At 35.7% G+C, this 17,870-nt stretch overlaps 2 protein-coding genes across 3 annotated transcripts in view; both read left to right on the top strand.

Annotated features, from left to right (window-relative positions):
* The window catches only part of LOC121839128 (probable asparagine--tRNA ligase, mitochondrial), a 43,804-nt gene extending 31,360 nt beyond the window's left edge, over positions 1-12,444 (top strand). Inside the window, 1 exon segment of the mRNA XM_042296547.1 lies at positions 12,196-12,444. Coding sequence (XP_042152481.1) covers positions 12,196-12,340 — 145 coding nt within the window. The 3' untranslated portion in view covers positions 12,341-12,444.
* Positions 12,445-14,532: 2,088 nt separating this feature from the next.
* LOC112235605 (GRB2-associated-binding protein 2) overlaps positions 14,533-17,870 on the top strand; it is a 173,404-nt gene continuing 170,066 nt past the window's right edge. Inside the window, exon 1 of one of the 2 annotated variants that reach the window (XM_042296545.1) lies at positions 14,533-15,313. In XM_042296545.1, coding sequence (XP_042152479.1) covers positions 15,239-15,313 — 75 coding nt within the window. In that variant the 5' untranslated portion in view covers positions 14,533-15,238. The remainder of the gene's footprint in view (positions 15,314-17,870) is intronic. The other variant, XM_042296544.1, reaches the window with a different exon arrangement.

The raw sequence follows: 17,870 nt of genomic DNA, 5'->3' as shown, positions 1-17,870 counted from the left end.
TATTCTACTCTACACTGTTCTATTCTGTTCTGTTCTACACTGTTCTGTTCTATTCTACTCTACACTGTTCTATTCTGTTCTACTCTACACTGTTCTATTCTACTCTACACTGTTCTGTTCTGTTCTACTCTACACTGTTCTGTTCTATTCTACTCTACACTGTTCTATTCTGCTCTACACTGTTCTGTTCTATTCTACTCTACACTGTTCTATTCTGGTATATTCTACTCTACACTGTTCTATTCTGGTATATTCTACTCTACACTGTTATATTCTACTCTACATTGTTATATTCTACTCTACACTGTTATATTCTACTCTACATTGTTATATTCTACTCTACACTGTTATATTCTACTCTACATTGTTATATTCTACTCTACACTGTTATATTCTACTCTACATTGTTATATTCTACTCTACACTGTTATATTCTACTCTACACTGTTATATTCTACTCTACATTGTTATATTCTACTCTACACTGTTATATTCTACTCTACATTGTTATATTCTACTCTACATTGTTATATTCTACTCTACACTGTTATATTCTACTCTACACTGTTCTGTTCTATTCTACTCTACACTGTTCTATTCTGTTCTACTCTACACTGTTCTGTTCTATTCTACTCTACACTGTTATATTCTACTCTACACTGTTCTGTTCTATTCTACTCTACACTGTTCTATTCTGTTCTACTCTACTCTGTTCTGTTCTATTCTACTCTACACTGTTCTGTTCTGTTCTATTCTACTCTACACTGTTCTGTTCTGTTCTATTCTACTCTACACTGTTCTGTTCTACTCTGTTCTGTTCTATTCTACTCTACACTGTTCTATTCTACTCTACACTATTCTGTTCTACTCTACACTGTTCTGTTCTACTCCGTTCTGTTCTATTCTACTCTACACTGTTCTATTCTACTCTGTTCTGTTCTATTCTACTCTACACTATTCTGTTCTACTCTACACTGTTCTGTTCTATTCTACTCTACACTGTTCTATTCTACTCTGTTCTGTTCTATTCTACTCTACACTGTTCTGTTCTTTTCTATTCTACTCTACACTGTTCTATTCTATTCTACTCTACACTGTTCTGTTCTATTCTACTCTGTTCACTGTTCTGTTTTCTATTCTACTCTACACTGTTCTATTCTACTTCTACACTGTTCTGTTCTATTCTACTCTACACTGTTATATTCTGTTCTGTTCTATTCTACTTCTACTCTACACTGTTCTGTTCTATTCTACTGTACACTGTTCTATTCTGTTCTGTTTCTGTTCTATTACACTGTTCTGTTCTGTTCTGTTCTGTTCTACTCTACACTGTTCTGTTCTGTTCTATTCACTGTTCTGTTCTATTCTACTCTACACTGTTCTGTTCTATTCTACTCTACACTGTTCTATTCCACTCTGTTCTGTTCTATTCTACTCTACACTGTTCTGTTCTACTCTCTACACTGTTCTGTTCTATTCTACTCTACACTGTTCTGTTTCTGTTCTATTCTACTCTACACTGTTCTGTTCTTTTCTATTCTACTCTACACTGTTCTATTCTATTCTACTCTACACTGTTCTGTTCTATTCTACTCTACACTGTTCTGTTTTCTATTCTACTCTACACTGTTCTATATTCACTGTTCTGTTCTATTCTACTCTACACTGTTATATTCTGGTATATTCTACTCTACACTGTTATATTCTGGTATATTCTACTCTACACTGTTCTGTTCTATTCTACTCTACACTGTTCTATTCTGTTCTGTTCTACTCTACACTGTTCTGTTCTGTTCTGTTCTACTCTACACTGTTCTGTTCTATTCTACTCTACACTGTTCTGTTCTATTCTACTCTACACTGTTCTGTTCTATTCTACTCTACACTGTTCTGTTCTATTCTACTCTACACTGTTCTGTTCTACTCTACACTGTTCTATTCTGGTATATTCTACTCTACACTGTTCTATTCTGGTATATTCTACTCTACACTGTTCTATTCTGGTATATTCTACTCTACACTGTTATATTCTACTCTACATTGTTATATTCTACTCTACACTGTTATATTCTACTCTACACTGTTATATTCTGTTCTATTCTGGTATATTCTACTCTACACTGTTCTATTCTGGTATATTCTACTCTACATTGTTATATTCTACTCTACATTGTTATATTCTACTCTACACTGTTATATTCTACTCTACATTGTTATATTCTACTCTACACTGTTATATTCTACTCTACACTGTTCTATTCTGTTCTGTTCTACACTGTTCTGTTCTATTCTACTCTACACTGTTCTATTCTGCTCTACACTGTTCTGTTCTATTCTACTCTACACTGTTCTATTCTGGTATATTCTACTCTACACTGTTCTATTCTGGTATATTCTACTCTACACTGTTATATTCTACTCTACATTGTTATATTCTACTCTACACTGTTATATTCTACTCTACATTGTTATATTCTACTCTACACTGTTATATTCTACTCTACATTGTTATATTCTACTCTACACTGTTATATTCTACTCTACATTGTTATATTCTACTCTACACTGTTATATTCTACTCTACACTGTTATATTCTACTCTACATTGTTATATTCTACTCTACACTGTTATATTCTACTCTACACTGTTCTATTCTGTTCTGTTCTACACTGTTCTGTTCTATTCTACTCTACACTGTTCTATTCTGTTCTACTCTACACTGTTCTATTCAACTCTACACTGTTCTGTTCTACTCTACACTGTTCTGTTCTATTCTACTCTACACTGTTCTATTCTGCTCTACACTGTTCTGTTCTATTCTACTCTACACTGTTCTATTCTGGTATATTCTACTCTACACTGTTCTATTCTGGTATATTCTACTCTACATTGTTATATTCTACTCTACACTGTTATATTCTACTCTACATTGTTATATTCTACTCTACACTGTTATATTCTACTCTACATTGTTATATTCTACTCTACACTGTTATATTCTACTCTACATTGTTATATTCTACTCTACACTGTTATATTCTACTCTACACTGTTATATTCTACTCTACATTGTTATATTCTACTCTACACTGTTATATTCTACTCTACATTGTTATATTCTACTCTACATTGTTATATTCTACTCTACACTGTTATATTCTACTCTACACTGTTATATTCTACTCTACACTGTTCTGTTCTATTCTACTCTACACTGTTCTATTCTGTTCTACTCTACACTGTTCTGTTCTATTCTACTCTACACTGTTATATTCTACTCTACACTGTTCTGTTCTATTCTACTCTACACTGTTCTATTCTGTTCTACTCTACTCTGTTCTGTTCTATTCTACTCTACACTGTTCTGTTCTGTTCTGTTCTATTCTACTCTACACTGTTCTGTTCTGTTCTATTCTACTCTACACTGTTCTGTTCTACTCTGTTCTGTTCTATTCTACTCTACACTGTTCTATTCTACTCTACACTATTCTGTTCTACTCTACACTGTTCTGTTCTACTCCGTTCTGTTCTATTCTACTCTACACTGTTCTATTCTACTCTGTTCTGTTCTATTCTACTCTACACTATTCTGTTCTACTCTACACTGTTCTGTTCTATTCTACTCTACACTGTTATATTCTACTCTACACTGTTCTGTTCTATTCTACTCTACACTGTTCTATTCTGTTCTACTCTACTCTGTTCTGTTCTATTCTACTCTACACTGTTCTGTTCTGTTCTATTCTACTCTACACTGTTCTGTTCTGTTCTATTCTACTCTACACTGTTCTGTTCTACTCTGTTCTGTTCTATTCTACTCTACACTGTTCTATTCTACTCTACACTATTCTGTTCTACTCTACACTGTTCTGTTCTACTCCGTTCTGTTCTATTCTACTCTACACTGTTCTATTCTACTCTGTTCTGTTCTGTTCACTATTCTGTTCTACTCTACACTGTTCTGTTCTATTCACTCTACACTGTTCTATTCTACTCTGTTCTGTTCTATTCTCTACACTGTTCTGTTCTTTTCTACTCTACACTGTTCTATTCTACTCTACACTGTTCTGTTCTTTCTATTCTATTGTTCTATTCTCTACACTGTTTCTGTTCTATTCTACTCTACACTGTTCTGTTTTCTATTCTACTCTACACTGTTCTATTCTACTCTACACTGTTCTGTTCTATTGTACTCTACACTGTTATATTCTGGTATATTCTACTCTACACTGTTCTGTTCTATTCTACTCTACACTGTTATATTCTACTCTACATTGTTATATTCTACTCTACACTGTTATATTCTACTCTACACTGTTATATTCTGTTCTATTCTGGTATATTCTACTCTACACTGTTCTATTCTGGTATATTCTACTCTACATTGTTATATTCTACTCTACATTGTTATATTCTACTCTACACTGTTATATTCTACTCTACATTGTTATATTCTACTCTACACTGTTATATTCTACTCTACACTGTTCTATTCTGTTCTGTTCTACACTGTTCTGTTCTATTCTACTCTACACTGTTCTATTCTGCTCTACACTGTTCTGTTCTATTCTACTCTACACTGTTCTATTCTGGTATATTCTACTCTACACTGTTCTATTCTGGTATATTCTACTCTACACTGTTATATTCTACTCTACATTGTTATATTCTACTCTACACTGTTATATTCTACTCTACATTGTTATATTCTACTCTACACTGTTATATTCTACTCTACATTGTTATATTCTACTCTACACTGTTATATTCTACTCTACATTGTTATATTCTACTCTACACTGTTATATTCTACTCTACACTGTTATATTCTACTCTACATTGTTATATTCTACTCTACACTGTTATATTCTACTCTACACTGTTCTATTCTGTTCTGTTCTACACTGTTCTGTTCTATTCTACTCTACACTGTTCTATTCTGTTCTACTCTACACTGTTCTATTCAACTCTACACTGTTCTGTTCTACTCTACACTGTTCTGTTCTATTCTACTCTACACTGTTCTATTCTGCTCTACACTGTTCTGTTCTATTCTACTCTACACTGTTCTATTCTGGTATATTCTACTCTACACTGTTCTATTCTGGTATATTCTACTCTACATTGTTATATTCTACTCTACACTGTTATATTCTACTCTACATTGTTATATTCTACTCTACACTGTTATATTCTACTCTACATTGTTATATTCTACTCTACACTGTTATATTTATATTCTACTCTACATTGTTATATTCTATATTCTACTCTACACTGTTATATTCTATATTCTCTACACTGTTATATTCTACTCTACATTGTTATATTCTACTCTACACTGTTATATTCTACTCTACATTTCTGTTATATTCTACTCTACATTGTTATATTCTACTCTACACTGTTATATTCTATTCTACTCTACACTGTTATATTCTACTCTACACTGTTCTGTTCTATTCTACTCTACACTGTTCTATTCTGTTCTACTCTACACTGTTCTGTTCTATTCTACTCTACACTGTTATATTCTACTCTACACTGTTCTGTTCTATTCTACTCTATTCTACTCTACACTGTTCTATTCTGTTCTCTACTCTGTTCTGTTCTATTCTACTCTACACTGTTCTGTTCTGTTTCTGTTACTATTCTGTTCTGTTACTCTACACTGTTCTGTTCTACTCCGTTTCTGTTCTATTCTATTCTACACTGTTCTATTCTACTCTGTTCTGTTCTATTCTACTCTACACTATTCTGTTCTACTCTACACTGTTCTGTTCTATTCTCTACACTGTTCTATTCTACTCTGTTCTGTTCTATTCTACTCTACACTGTTCTGTTCTTTTCTATTCTACTCTACACTGTTCTGTTCTATTCTACTCTACACTGTTCTGTTCTATTCTCTCTACACTGTTCTGTTTTCTATTCTACTCTACACTGTTCTATTCTACTCTACACTGTTCTGTTCTATTCTACTCTACACTGTTATATTCTGTTCTACTCTACACTGTTCTGTTCTATTCTACTCTACACTGTTCTATTCTACACTGTTCTATTGTTCTATTCTACTCTACACTGTTATGTTCTGTTCTGTTCTACTCTACACTGTTCTGTTCTATTCTACTCTACACTGTTCTGTTCTATTCTACTCTACACTGTTCTGTTCTATTCTACTCTACACTGTTCTATTCTACTCTGTTCTGTTCTATTCTACTCTACACTATTCTGTTCTACTCTACACTGTTCTGTTCTATTCTACTCTACACTGTTCTATTCTATTCTACTCTGTTCTGTTCTATTCTACTCTACACTGTTTCTGTTCTTTTCTATTCTACTCTACACTGTTCTATTCTATTCTACTCTACACTGTTCTGTTCTATTCTACTCTACACTGTTCTGTTTTCTATTCTACTCTACACTGTTCTATTCTACTCTACACTGTTCTGTTCTATTCTACTCTACACTGTTATATTCTGGTATATTCTACTCTACACTGTTCTGTTCTATTCTACTCTACACTGTTCTATTCTGTTCTGTTCTACTCTACACTGTTCTGTTCTGTTCTGTTCTACTCTACACTGTTCTGTTCTATTCTACTCTACACTGTTCTGTTCTATTCTACTCTACACTGTTCTGTTCTATTCTACTCTACACTGTTCTGTTCTATTCTACTCTACACTGTTCTGTTCTACTCTACACTGTTCTATTCTGGTATATTCTACTCTACACTGTTCTATTCTGGTATATTCTACTCTACATTGTTATATTCTACTCTACATTGTTATATTCTACTCTACACTGTTATATTCTACTCTACACTGTTATATTCTGTTCTATTCTGGTATATTCTACTCTACACTGTTCTATTCTGGTATATTCTACTCTACATTGTTATATTCTACTCTACATTGTTATATTCTACTCTACACTGTTATATTCTACTCTACATTGTTATATTCTACTCTACACTGTTATATTCTACTCTACACTGTTCTATTCTGTTCTGTTCTACACTGTTCTGTTCTATTCTACTCTACACTGTTCTATTCTGCTCTACACTGTTCTGTTCTATTCTACTCTACACTGTTCTATTCTGGTATATTCTACTCTACACTGTTCTATTCTGGTATATTCTACTCTACACTGTTATATTCTACTCTACATTGTTATATTCTACTCTACACTGTTATATTCTACTCTACATTGTTATATTCTACTCTACACTGTTATATTCTACTCTACATTGTTATATTCTACTCTACACTGTTATATTCTACTCTACATTGTTATATTCTACTCTACACTGTTATATTCTACTCTACACTGTTATATTCTACTCTACATTGTTATATTCTACTCTACACTGTTATATTCTACTCTACATTGTTATATTCTACTCTACATTGTTATATTCTACTCTACACTGTTATATTCTACTCTACACTGTTATATTCTACTCTACACTGTTCTGTTCTATTCTACTCTACACTGTTCTATTCTGTTCTACTCTACACTGTTCTGTTCTATTCTACTCTACACTGTTATATTCTACTCTACACTGTTCTGTTCTATTCTACTCTACACTGTTCTATTCTGTTCTACTCTACTCTGTTCTGTTCTATTCTACTCTACACTGTTCTGTTCTGTTCTATTCTACTCTACACTGTTCTGTTCTGTTCTATTCTACACTGTTCTACTCTGTTCTGTTCTATTCTACTCTACACTGTTCTATTCTACTCTACACTATTCTGTTCTACTCTACACTGTTCTGTTCTACTCTGTTCTGTTCTATTCTACTCTACACTGTTCTATTCTACTCTGTTCTGTTCTATTCTACTCTACACTATTCTGTTCTACTCTACACTGTTCTGTTCTATTCTACTCTACACTGTTCTATTCTACTCTGTTCTGTTCTATTCTACTCTACACTGTTCTGTTCTTTTCTATTCTACTCTACACTGTTCTATTCTATTCTACTCTACACTGTTCTGTTCTATTCTACTCTACACTGTTCTGTTCTTTTCTATTCTACTCTACACTGTTCTATTCTACTCTACACTGTTCTGTTCTATTCTACTCTACACTGTTATATTCTGGTATATTCTACTCTACACTGTTCTGTTCTATTCTACTCTACACTGTTCTATTCTGTTCTGTTCTACTCTACACTGTTCTGTTATATTCTACTCTACACTGTTCTATTCTGGTATATTCTACTCTACACTGTTCTGTTCTATTCTACTCTACACTGTTCTATTCTGGTATATTCTACTCTACACTGTTCTATTCTGTTCTATTCTACTCTACACTGTTCTGTTCTATTCTATTCTACTCTACACTGTTTTTGTTCTGTTATATTCTACTCTACACTGTTCTATTCTACTCTACACTGTTCTGTTATATTCTACTCTACACTATTCTGTTATATTCTACTCTACATTGTTCTATTCTACTCTACACTGTTCTGTTCTATTCTACTCTACATTGTTCTATTCTACTCTACACTGTTATATTCTACTCTACACTGTTATATTCTACTCTACATTGTTATATTCTATTCTACATTGTTCTGTTATATTCTATTCTACACTGTTGTATTCTACTCTACATTGTTCTATTCTACTCTACACTGTTATATTCTACTCTACATTGTTATATTCTACTCTACATTGTTATATTCTACTCTACATTGTTATATTCTACTCTACACTGTTCTATTCTGTTATATTCTACTCTACACTGTTCTGTTCTATTCTGTTATATTCTACTCTACACTGTTATATTCTACTCTACATTGTTATATTCTACTCTACATTGTTATATTCTACTCTACACTGTTATATTCTACTCTACATTGTTATATTCTACTCTACACTGTTATATTCTACTCTACACTGTTATATTCTATTCTACACTGTTATATTCTACTCTACACTGTTATATTCTACTCTACACTGTTCTATTCTACTCTACACTGTTCTATTCTACTCTACACTGTTATATTCTGTTCTATTCTACTCTACATTGTTATATTCTACTCTACACTGTTCTGTTCTGTTCTATTCTACTCTACACTGTTCTATTCTGTTCTATTCTACTCTACACTGTTCTATTCTACTCTACACTGTTCTATTCTACTCTACACTGTTATATTCTGTTCTATTCTACTCTACACTGTTCTATTCTGTTATATTCTACTCTACACTGTTCTATTCTGTTATATTCTACTCTACACTGTTCTATTCTGTTATATTCTACTCTACACTGTTCTGTTCTGTTCTGTTCTGTTCTACTCTACACTGTTCTGTTCTATTCTGTTATATTCTACTCTACACTGTTCTATTCTGTTATATTCTACTCTACACTGTTCTGTTCTGTTCTACTCTACACTGTTCTGTTCTGTTCTACTCTACTCTGTTCTGTTCTATTCTACTCTACACTGTTCTGTTTTATTCTGTTATATTCTACTCTACACTGTTCTGTTCTATTCTACTCTACACTGTTCTATTCTGTTATATTCTACTCTACACTGTTCTATTCTACTCTACACTGTTCTGTTCTTTTCTATTCTACTCTACACTGTTCTATTCTGTTCTATTCTACTCTACACTGTTCTGTTCTACTCTACACTGTTCTGTTATATTCTACTCTACACTGTTCTGTTATATTCTACTCTACACTGTTCTGTTCTGTTATATTCTACTCTACACTGTTCTGTTCTGTTCTATTCTACTCTACACTGTTCTATTTTGGTATATTCTACTCTACACTGTTCTATTCTGGTATATTCTACTCTACACTGTTATATTCTACTCTACACTGTTATATTCTCCTCTACACTGTTCTGTTCTATTCTACTCTACACTGTTCTGTTATATTCTCCTCTACACTGTTCTGTTCTATTCTACTCTACTCTACACTGTTCTATTCTGTTCTACTCTACTCTGTTCTGTTCTACTCTACACTGTTCTATTCTGTTCTACTCTACACTGTTCTGTTCTATTCTACTCTACACTGTTCTGTTCTATTCTACTCTACACTGTTCTGTTCTATTCTACTCTACACTGTTCTGTTCTACTCTACACTGTTCTATTCTGGTATATTCTACTCTACACTGTTCTATTCTGGTATATTCTACTCTACACTGTTCTATTCTGGTATATTCTACTCTACACTGTTATATTCTACTCTACATTGTTATATTCTACTCTACACTGTTATATTCTACTCTACACTGTTATATTCTGTTCTATTCTGGTATATTCTAATCTACACTGTTCTATTCTGGTATATTCTACTCTACACTGTTATATTCTACTCTACATTGTTATATTCTACTCTACATTGTTATATTCTACTCTACGTTGTTATATTCTACTCTACGTTGTTATATTCTACTCTACACTGTTATATTCTACTCTACATTGTTATATTCTACTCTACACTGTTATATTCTACTCTACGTTGTTATATTCTACTCTACACTGTTCTATTCTGTTCTGTTCTACACTGTTCTGTTCTATTCTACTCTACACTGTTCTATTCTGTTCTACTCTACACTGTTCTATTCTACTCTACACTGTTCTGTTCTGTTCTACTCTACACTGTTCTGTTCTATTCTACTCTACACTGTTCTGTTCTATTCTACTCTACACTGTTCTGTTCTGTTCTACTCTACACTGTTCTGTTCTATTCTACTCTACACTGTTCTATTCTGGTATATTCTACTCTACACTGTTCTATTCTGGTATATTCTACTCTACACTGTTATATTCTACTCTACATTGTTATATTCTACTCTACACTGTTATATTCTACTCTACATTGTTATATTCTACTCTACACTGTTATATTCTACTCTACATTGTTATATTCTACTCTACATTGTTATATTCTACTCTACACTGTTATATTCTACTCTACACTGTTATATTCTACTCTACATTGTTATATTCTACTCTACACTGTTATATTGTACTCTACATTGTTATATTCTACTCTACATTGTTATATTCTACTCTACACTGTTATATTCTACTCTACACTGTTCTGTTCTATTCTACTCTACACTGTTCTATTCTGTTCTATTCTACTCTACACTGTTCTGTTCTGTTCTATTCTACTCTACACTGTTCTGTTCTGTTCTATTCTACACTGTTCTGTTCTACTCTGTTCTGTTCTATTCTACTCTACACTGTTCTATTCTACTCTACACTATTCTGTTCTACTCTACACTGTTCTGTTCTGTTCTATTCTACTCTACACTGTTCTATTCTACTCTGTTCTGTTCTATTCTACTCTACACTATTCTGTTCTACTCTACACTGTTCTGTTCTATTCTACTCTACACTGTTCTATTCTACTCTGTTCTGTTCTATTCTACTCTACACTATTCTGTTCTACTCTACACTGTTCTGTTCTATTCTACTCTACACTGTTCTATTCTACTCTGTTCTGTTCTGTTCTATTCTGCTCTACACTGTTCTATTCTACTCTACACTGTTCTGTTCTGTTATATTCTACTCTACACTGTTCTGTTCTATTCTACTCTACACTGTTCTGTTCTATTCTACTCTACACTGTTCTATTCTGGTATATTCTACTCTACACTGTTCTATTCTGGTATATTCTACTCTACACTGTTCTATTCTGTTATATTCTACTCTACACTGTTCTATTCTGTTCTATTCTACTCTACACTGTTCTATTCTGGTATATTCTACTCTACACTGTTCTATTCTGTTATATTCTACTCTACACTGTTCTATTCTGTTCTATTCTACTCTACACTGTTCTATTCTGTTCTATTCTACTCTACACTGTTCTGTTCTATTCTGTTCTACTCTACACTGTTCTGTTCTATTCTACTCTACACTGTTCTGTTCTGTTATATTCTACTCTACACTGTTCTATTCTACTCTACACTGTTCTATTCTACTCTACACTGTTCTATTCTGTTCTATTCTACTCTACACTGTTCTATTCTGTTCTATTCTACTCTACACTGTTCTATTCTGTTCTATTCTACTCTACACTGTTCTATTCTGTTCTATTCTACTCTACACTGTTCTATTCTGTTCTATTCTACTCTACACTGTTCTGTTCTGTTCTATTCTACTCTACACTGTTCTATTCTGTTCTACTCGGTTTGATTCTGTTATATTGTAATCTACTATATTCTGTCTGTCTAGGTATTTGGATCTGAGGCGGTTTGGTTCTGTCCCTCACGGTGGGTTTGGTATGGGCTTTGAGCGCTACCTGCAGTGTGTTTTGGGGGTCGACAACATCAAAGACGTTATTCCATTCCCCAGATACTCCCACTCTTGCCTTCTGTAAACTGTACACTGAGTATACCAAACATTAAGAACACCTTCCTAATATTGAGTTGCACCCCCCCCCTTCAGAACAGCCTCAATTCATCGGGACATGGATTCTACAAGGTGTTGAAAGCGTTCCACAGGGATGCTGGCCCATGTTGACTCCAATGCTTCGTACTGTTGTCTAGCTGGGTGTCCTTTGGGTGGTGGACCATTCTGGATACACACAGGAAACTGTTGAGTGTGAAAAACCCAGCAGCGTTGCAGTTCTTGACACAAACCAGTGCACCTACTACCATACCCCGTTCAAAGGCACTTAAATCTATTGTGTCTTCCTCTGAACGACACACAGACACAATCCATGTCTCTATGGTCTCAAGGCTTAAAAATCCTTCTTTAACCTGTCATCCTCCTCTTCATCTACACTGATTAAAGTGGATTTAACAAGTGGCATCAATAAGGGATCATAACCTGGATTCACCTGGTCTGTCTATGTCATGGAAAAAGCAGGTGTTCATAATGTTTTGTCCACTCAATGGATGTGTCACTATGGTCAGATGATTTGTTTTGTAAAGATGTCACTGTTTTTTGATTTATAAAATGTTAAAATGATCAAATGTTGTCTGTTGTTGTTCATATGAGAAACTGTCAAAAATAGTGTTTAAATGCATAGCCGTGGGAAGTAGGGGTGCCGAGTGTGTTGCAGGAAGTAGGGGTGCCGAGTGCGTTGCAGGAAGTAGGGGTGCCGAGTGTGTTGCAGGAAGTAGGGGTGCCGAGTGCGTTGCAGGAAGTAGGGGTGCCGAGTGTGTTGCAGGAAGTAGGGGTGCGGAGTGCGTGGCAGGAAGTAGGGGTGCCGAGTGCGTGGCAGGAAGTAGGGGTGCTGAGTGCGTGGCAGGAAGTAGGGGTGCCGAGTGCGTGGCAGGAAGTAGGGGTGCCGAGTGCGTGGCAGGAAGTAGGGGTGCCGAGTGCGTGGCAGGAAGTAGGGGTGCCGAGTGCGTGGCAGGAAGTTGGGGTGCCGAGTGCGTGGCAGGAAGTAGGGGTGCCGAGTGCGTGGCAGGAAGTAGGGGTGCCGAGTGCGTGGCAGGAAGTAGGGGTGCCGAGTGCGTGGCAGGAAGTAGGGGTGCACTAGTGCGTGGCAGGTGTACTGGGGTGCCTTTCCAAGAGTCCTTCAGATGCACAGACAAGGTCACTACTGTTTCCAAGAGTCCTTCAGGTGCACAGACAAGGTCACTACTGTTTCCCATAGTCCTTTAGGTGCACAGACAAGGTCACTACTGTTTCCAAGAGTCCTTCAGATGCACAGACAAGGTCACTACTGTTTCCAAGAGTCCTTCAGGTACACAGACAAGGTCACTGCTGTTTGTATTATAATGACGAAACAACGATGAAGAACGATTAACTTTTGACTTCACAGCCAGTTCCTATAGGTATGTGATGATGACCCTTCTTAGGTAATCGTGTCCAGACTAATGGTAGTTCTGGTCTGGGACGTTAGTGCCCGTTCCTTCACTAGTAGAGGAATGCAGTAATACCCAGATGAACCTAGCCTTAAGATGCTTTTGGGAAACCGGGCCCTGGACCAAAGCTATGTAGTGTAGTGTCTCTTTTATCCACTAGATGGTGCGTTTTCACACCTCTTCCTCATTTCTTAATCTTTATGTTCTGTATCCTGTGTGTCTTTCTGTCACTGACGAAAGATTCGCAGTTAATCAACCCACAAGTTTCTCAACTCAACTTATAGGTAGAATACAATTTTATCTTAGTAACATATATTAGCCTACTAATTAATTTGACTTTCACGCATAAAAAGTTGGAAGAAACCAATTGTTCTATTTACACTCCTATTAATTGCAGCTCAGATCATACTTTCCATTCACCATTTTTTACATTACGGTTTCTCTAAGTAAACACGTAGTCTTTCTGCTATAGTTTATTCCTGTTTACATGTTCGCAATTTAATTTGCCTCTGCCCACTGAGCACGGACACCAGTTCAACATTTAGTTCTGATTTACATTTGGTTGAGTTGTCAACTAAAGTGAATTAACGTGAAATCAACAAAAACATGTCACAGGATTTGGGTTAAAAGTTGAGTGAGAAAAATATGACATTCCCACATGTTGATGTAAAATATGTTTTTCAATCCAATCAGTTGTCCACGTTGATTCAACATCGTCACGTAGAATTTTTGGGGGATGGAAATGACGTGGAAACGCTGTTGATTCAACCAGTGGGTGTGTCGTTTATACTACACTATGTAGCGTCTGACTGCTTCAGCGCATAATGGACTCCGGGCAAGAACAGCAGCGCTGGGCTGATCAGAGAGAGGAGCTGTGTCTGCGTCAAGCCAAGGCGCAGCTCCTGTCTGTTCATCCCAGCGCGGCTCTACTTGCCCGGAGCCCATCCCTGTAGTTCAGTGGGCGTGGTGTGAATTGGAAAACAAAGTGCAGAGACACCCTTCACTACTTCCTACATCACCGGGATCCGTTGAGTTCACCCGCCGCTCGCCGGGATCGATGCTAGTTAACCGCCCAGCACAGCCGCATAATAACTCCCGATAAGAGAGGGACGAAAGATCGGTGGATGCGCTCCGGGTTCCGTGAACCGGCTAGAGGTGGGATTCAGTTATGTGCGTTATGGTGACAGAGCGTGACACCAAGGACGAATAGCAGTCAGGCAGCATCTCGTCCTCTCTCTGTCTCTCTCTCTCTCTCTCTCTCTCCCAGCCAGGCTTGCGCTATAGACCAACGAGATAAATGGGCAGCAGACTGCACCAAACAGTGTCCGGCACCGATAGCACCATTCCACATTGACTCAAATAACTGGACGGGACCCGTTATGCACTAAAGAAAGTATATTACACCAGTAGCGGTTTAGAGACCGGAACAGGATTTTTGAAGAAGCGGTTGTTTGTTCAGCATGAGCGGTGGAGGAGAAATCATCTTCCAAGGCTGGCTGAGAAAGTCCCCACCAGAGAAGAAACTGAGGCGATATGTAAGTAATATAGATTTAAATTATCCTACTTTTTGCGCACTTTCCCTCCTCAACAGCCTGTATTGACCTCAACAGGCTATGATACGACTGACAGTTGTTTTCTGACCGTTGTCTGTGTCTGTCCGCCCACTTTAGCTGGCATGTATAAAGTGAGAGGGCGAGAGAGAGACTGTTTTCTGGGTTGTTTTGTATTTCTAACAGGTGCATACAACTACGCCGGAGAGTTACATGTTGCCTCCAATTTCCTCCTCTGTGTTTGAGACTCATCTAATACTGCTTCCTCTGTTTTCCGAAGTCATGTGACAGCAGGTTGTCTAGCCAGTAAGGCACTTTTCCCTAATTCAGGGATGGGCAACTTTGGTGGGGATGGGGACCACGTAAAGACTGAACTCATCAGGAGGGGCCGCAGTGGCTCCTGGGTCACACCTTTTTACCAAAACATTTTTAGCCACCCTCCTTTGCACAGTGAAGACAAAATATTTCAAGTTTAAAAATTGTATTTTCCTGCCATTCTACACATTTTGCTATCGGGTTAAGGCAAGCGTCTGCAATAGGATTACTGATGATCAAGGGGCCCCCATCGGTACTACAAGTTTGGATAGCTGCCCCCTAGACTAATTTACCAATCAAAAACATTTTGCTGCCATGGGCTAATTTAAGTAACTACTGATACACAATTAAAATGGTGAAATTCTACCTTGTGTATTCTATTACTATAACTGTATTCTATTACTATAACTGTATTCTATTACTATAACTGTATTCTATTACTATAACTGTATTCTATTACTATAACTGTATTCTATTACTATAACTGTATTCTATTACTATAACTGTATTCTATTACTATAACTGTATTCTATTACTATAACTGTACTCTATTACTATAACTGTACTCTATTACTATAACTGTACTCTATTACTATAACTGTATTCTATTACTATAACTGTATTCTATTACTATAACTGTATTCTATTACTATAACTGTATTCTATTACTATAACTGTCAACAGTGAGTTGAGACCCCGACTGAGCCCCCCATAAAAAAAGAGTCCCTTCCCTAATTGCTTCTGTAAGTCACTCTGGATAAGAGCATCTGCTAAATGACGTACATGTTAATGTGTTCCCTAAACCAACTGTATTCATTAATGTATGTGCCTTTCTTACTGAGACTATATTTAACTGATAGTTAAAGGCCTGCAGAGGAAGCTGTGTTCACAATGGGGCTCTATAGTACCATCGAGATGCCGTCTGGCTGTCCGTCTGTCTGGCTGTCCGTCCGTCTGGCTGTCCCTCTAATGCTGTTAAGGACAGATGTCCCCATAATTGCCTGTAAACTGCTCAGTAGCAGAAGGAGGACATATTAGCCTGTTTTCTAGGCAGTCATTGAAAACAAGAATTTGTTCTTAAATGACTTGCCTAGTTAAATGAAGGTAAAAATGTTTTAAAAATCCACTGAAAATAATTTAACTGCTGTCTGTGTTGCCATGATATGAATGAATATTACTGTAGTCAACATGTAATCTCTAAGAACTGGACATGCAATGTGTGTCCAAAATCCCTCCCTATTTAGTGCACTACTTTTGGCCAGGACCAATAGACCTCTAATCGTGTCATTTGGGAAAGTGTGTCGGTCTCTGAACATGTTTTACATCGTCATATTCATCATCTCCAGCAGCTCCCCAACGTCAATGTACTGTGTGTTAAAATGGCACGTTTCTATATTTGTAGTAGAATATATATATCAATGTACTGTTTGTAGTAGAATATATATATCAATGTACTGTTTGTAGTAGAATATATATATATATATATATATATATCAATGTACTGTTTGTAGTAGAATATATATATATCAATGTACTGTTTGTAGTAGAATATATATATATCAATGTACTGTTTGTAGTAGAATATATATATATATATATATATATATCTATTCTACTTGTACATTGATATATATATATATTCTACTACAAACAGTACATTGATATATATATATATAATATTCTACTACAAACAGTACATTGATATATATATTCTACTACAAACAGTACATTGATATATATGAATACATGAATATGACGTTGTAAATATTGGATGACGTTGTATACATGTAGTGTTCAGAGACAGACATACAAATATATAAATTTATTTATTTATTAAATTTATTATATATATATTTATTTAATTTATTATTATAAATATATTTTTTTTTAATTCAAAATACAGATCAACAATTTACATTCTTACATCATACAAAACAGAACACGTGTATTAATGAGAAAATGCTGGAACAAACAATAAAATATAAACTTTGATCAAAGCTAAGATGAGTTTTCATTAGTGTCGTTAGACCACCGGGAACGACTTTGATCACAGAAATAAACTCTCTGAAAGGTATTGGAGAAACTTCCAATGTTATAAATGGTTCACATGTGAGAATTATTACCCTTGTTGTCGAAAACATCAAGAACAAAGTCAATATTCCTCTCATGCCAGCTGGGGTAGAACAATGACTTATTCCTTACAGGTATGTCTGACTTATTCCACAAG

The sequence above is a fragment of the Oncorhynchus tshawytscha genome, linkage group LG13, assembly GCF_018296145.1.
Source record: "Oncorhynchus tshawytscha isolate Ot180627B linkage group LG13, Otsh_v2.0, whole genome shotgun sequence".
In the NCBI taxonomy this organism is placed as follows: domain Eukaryota; kingdom Metazoa; phylum Chordata; class Actinopteri; order Salmoniformes; family Salmonidae; genus Oncorhynchus; species Oncorhynchus tshawytscha.
The sequence above is the reverse complement of the archived record's forward strand: the minus strand, read 5'-3'. Positions and strand labels throughout refer to the sequence as shown.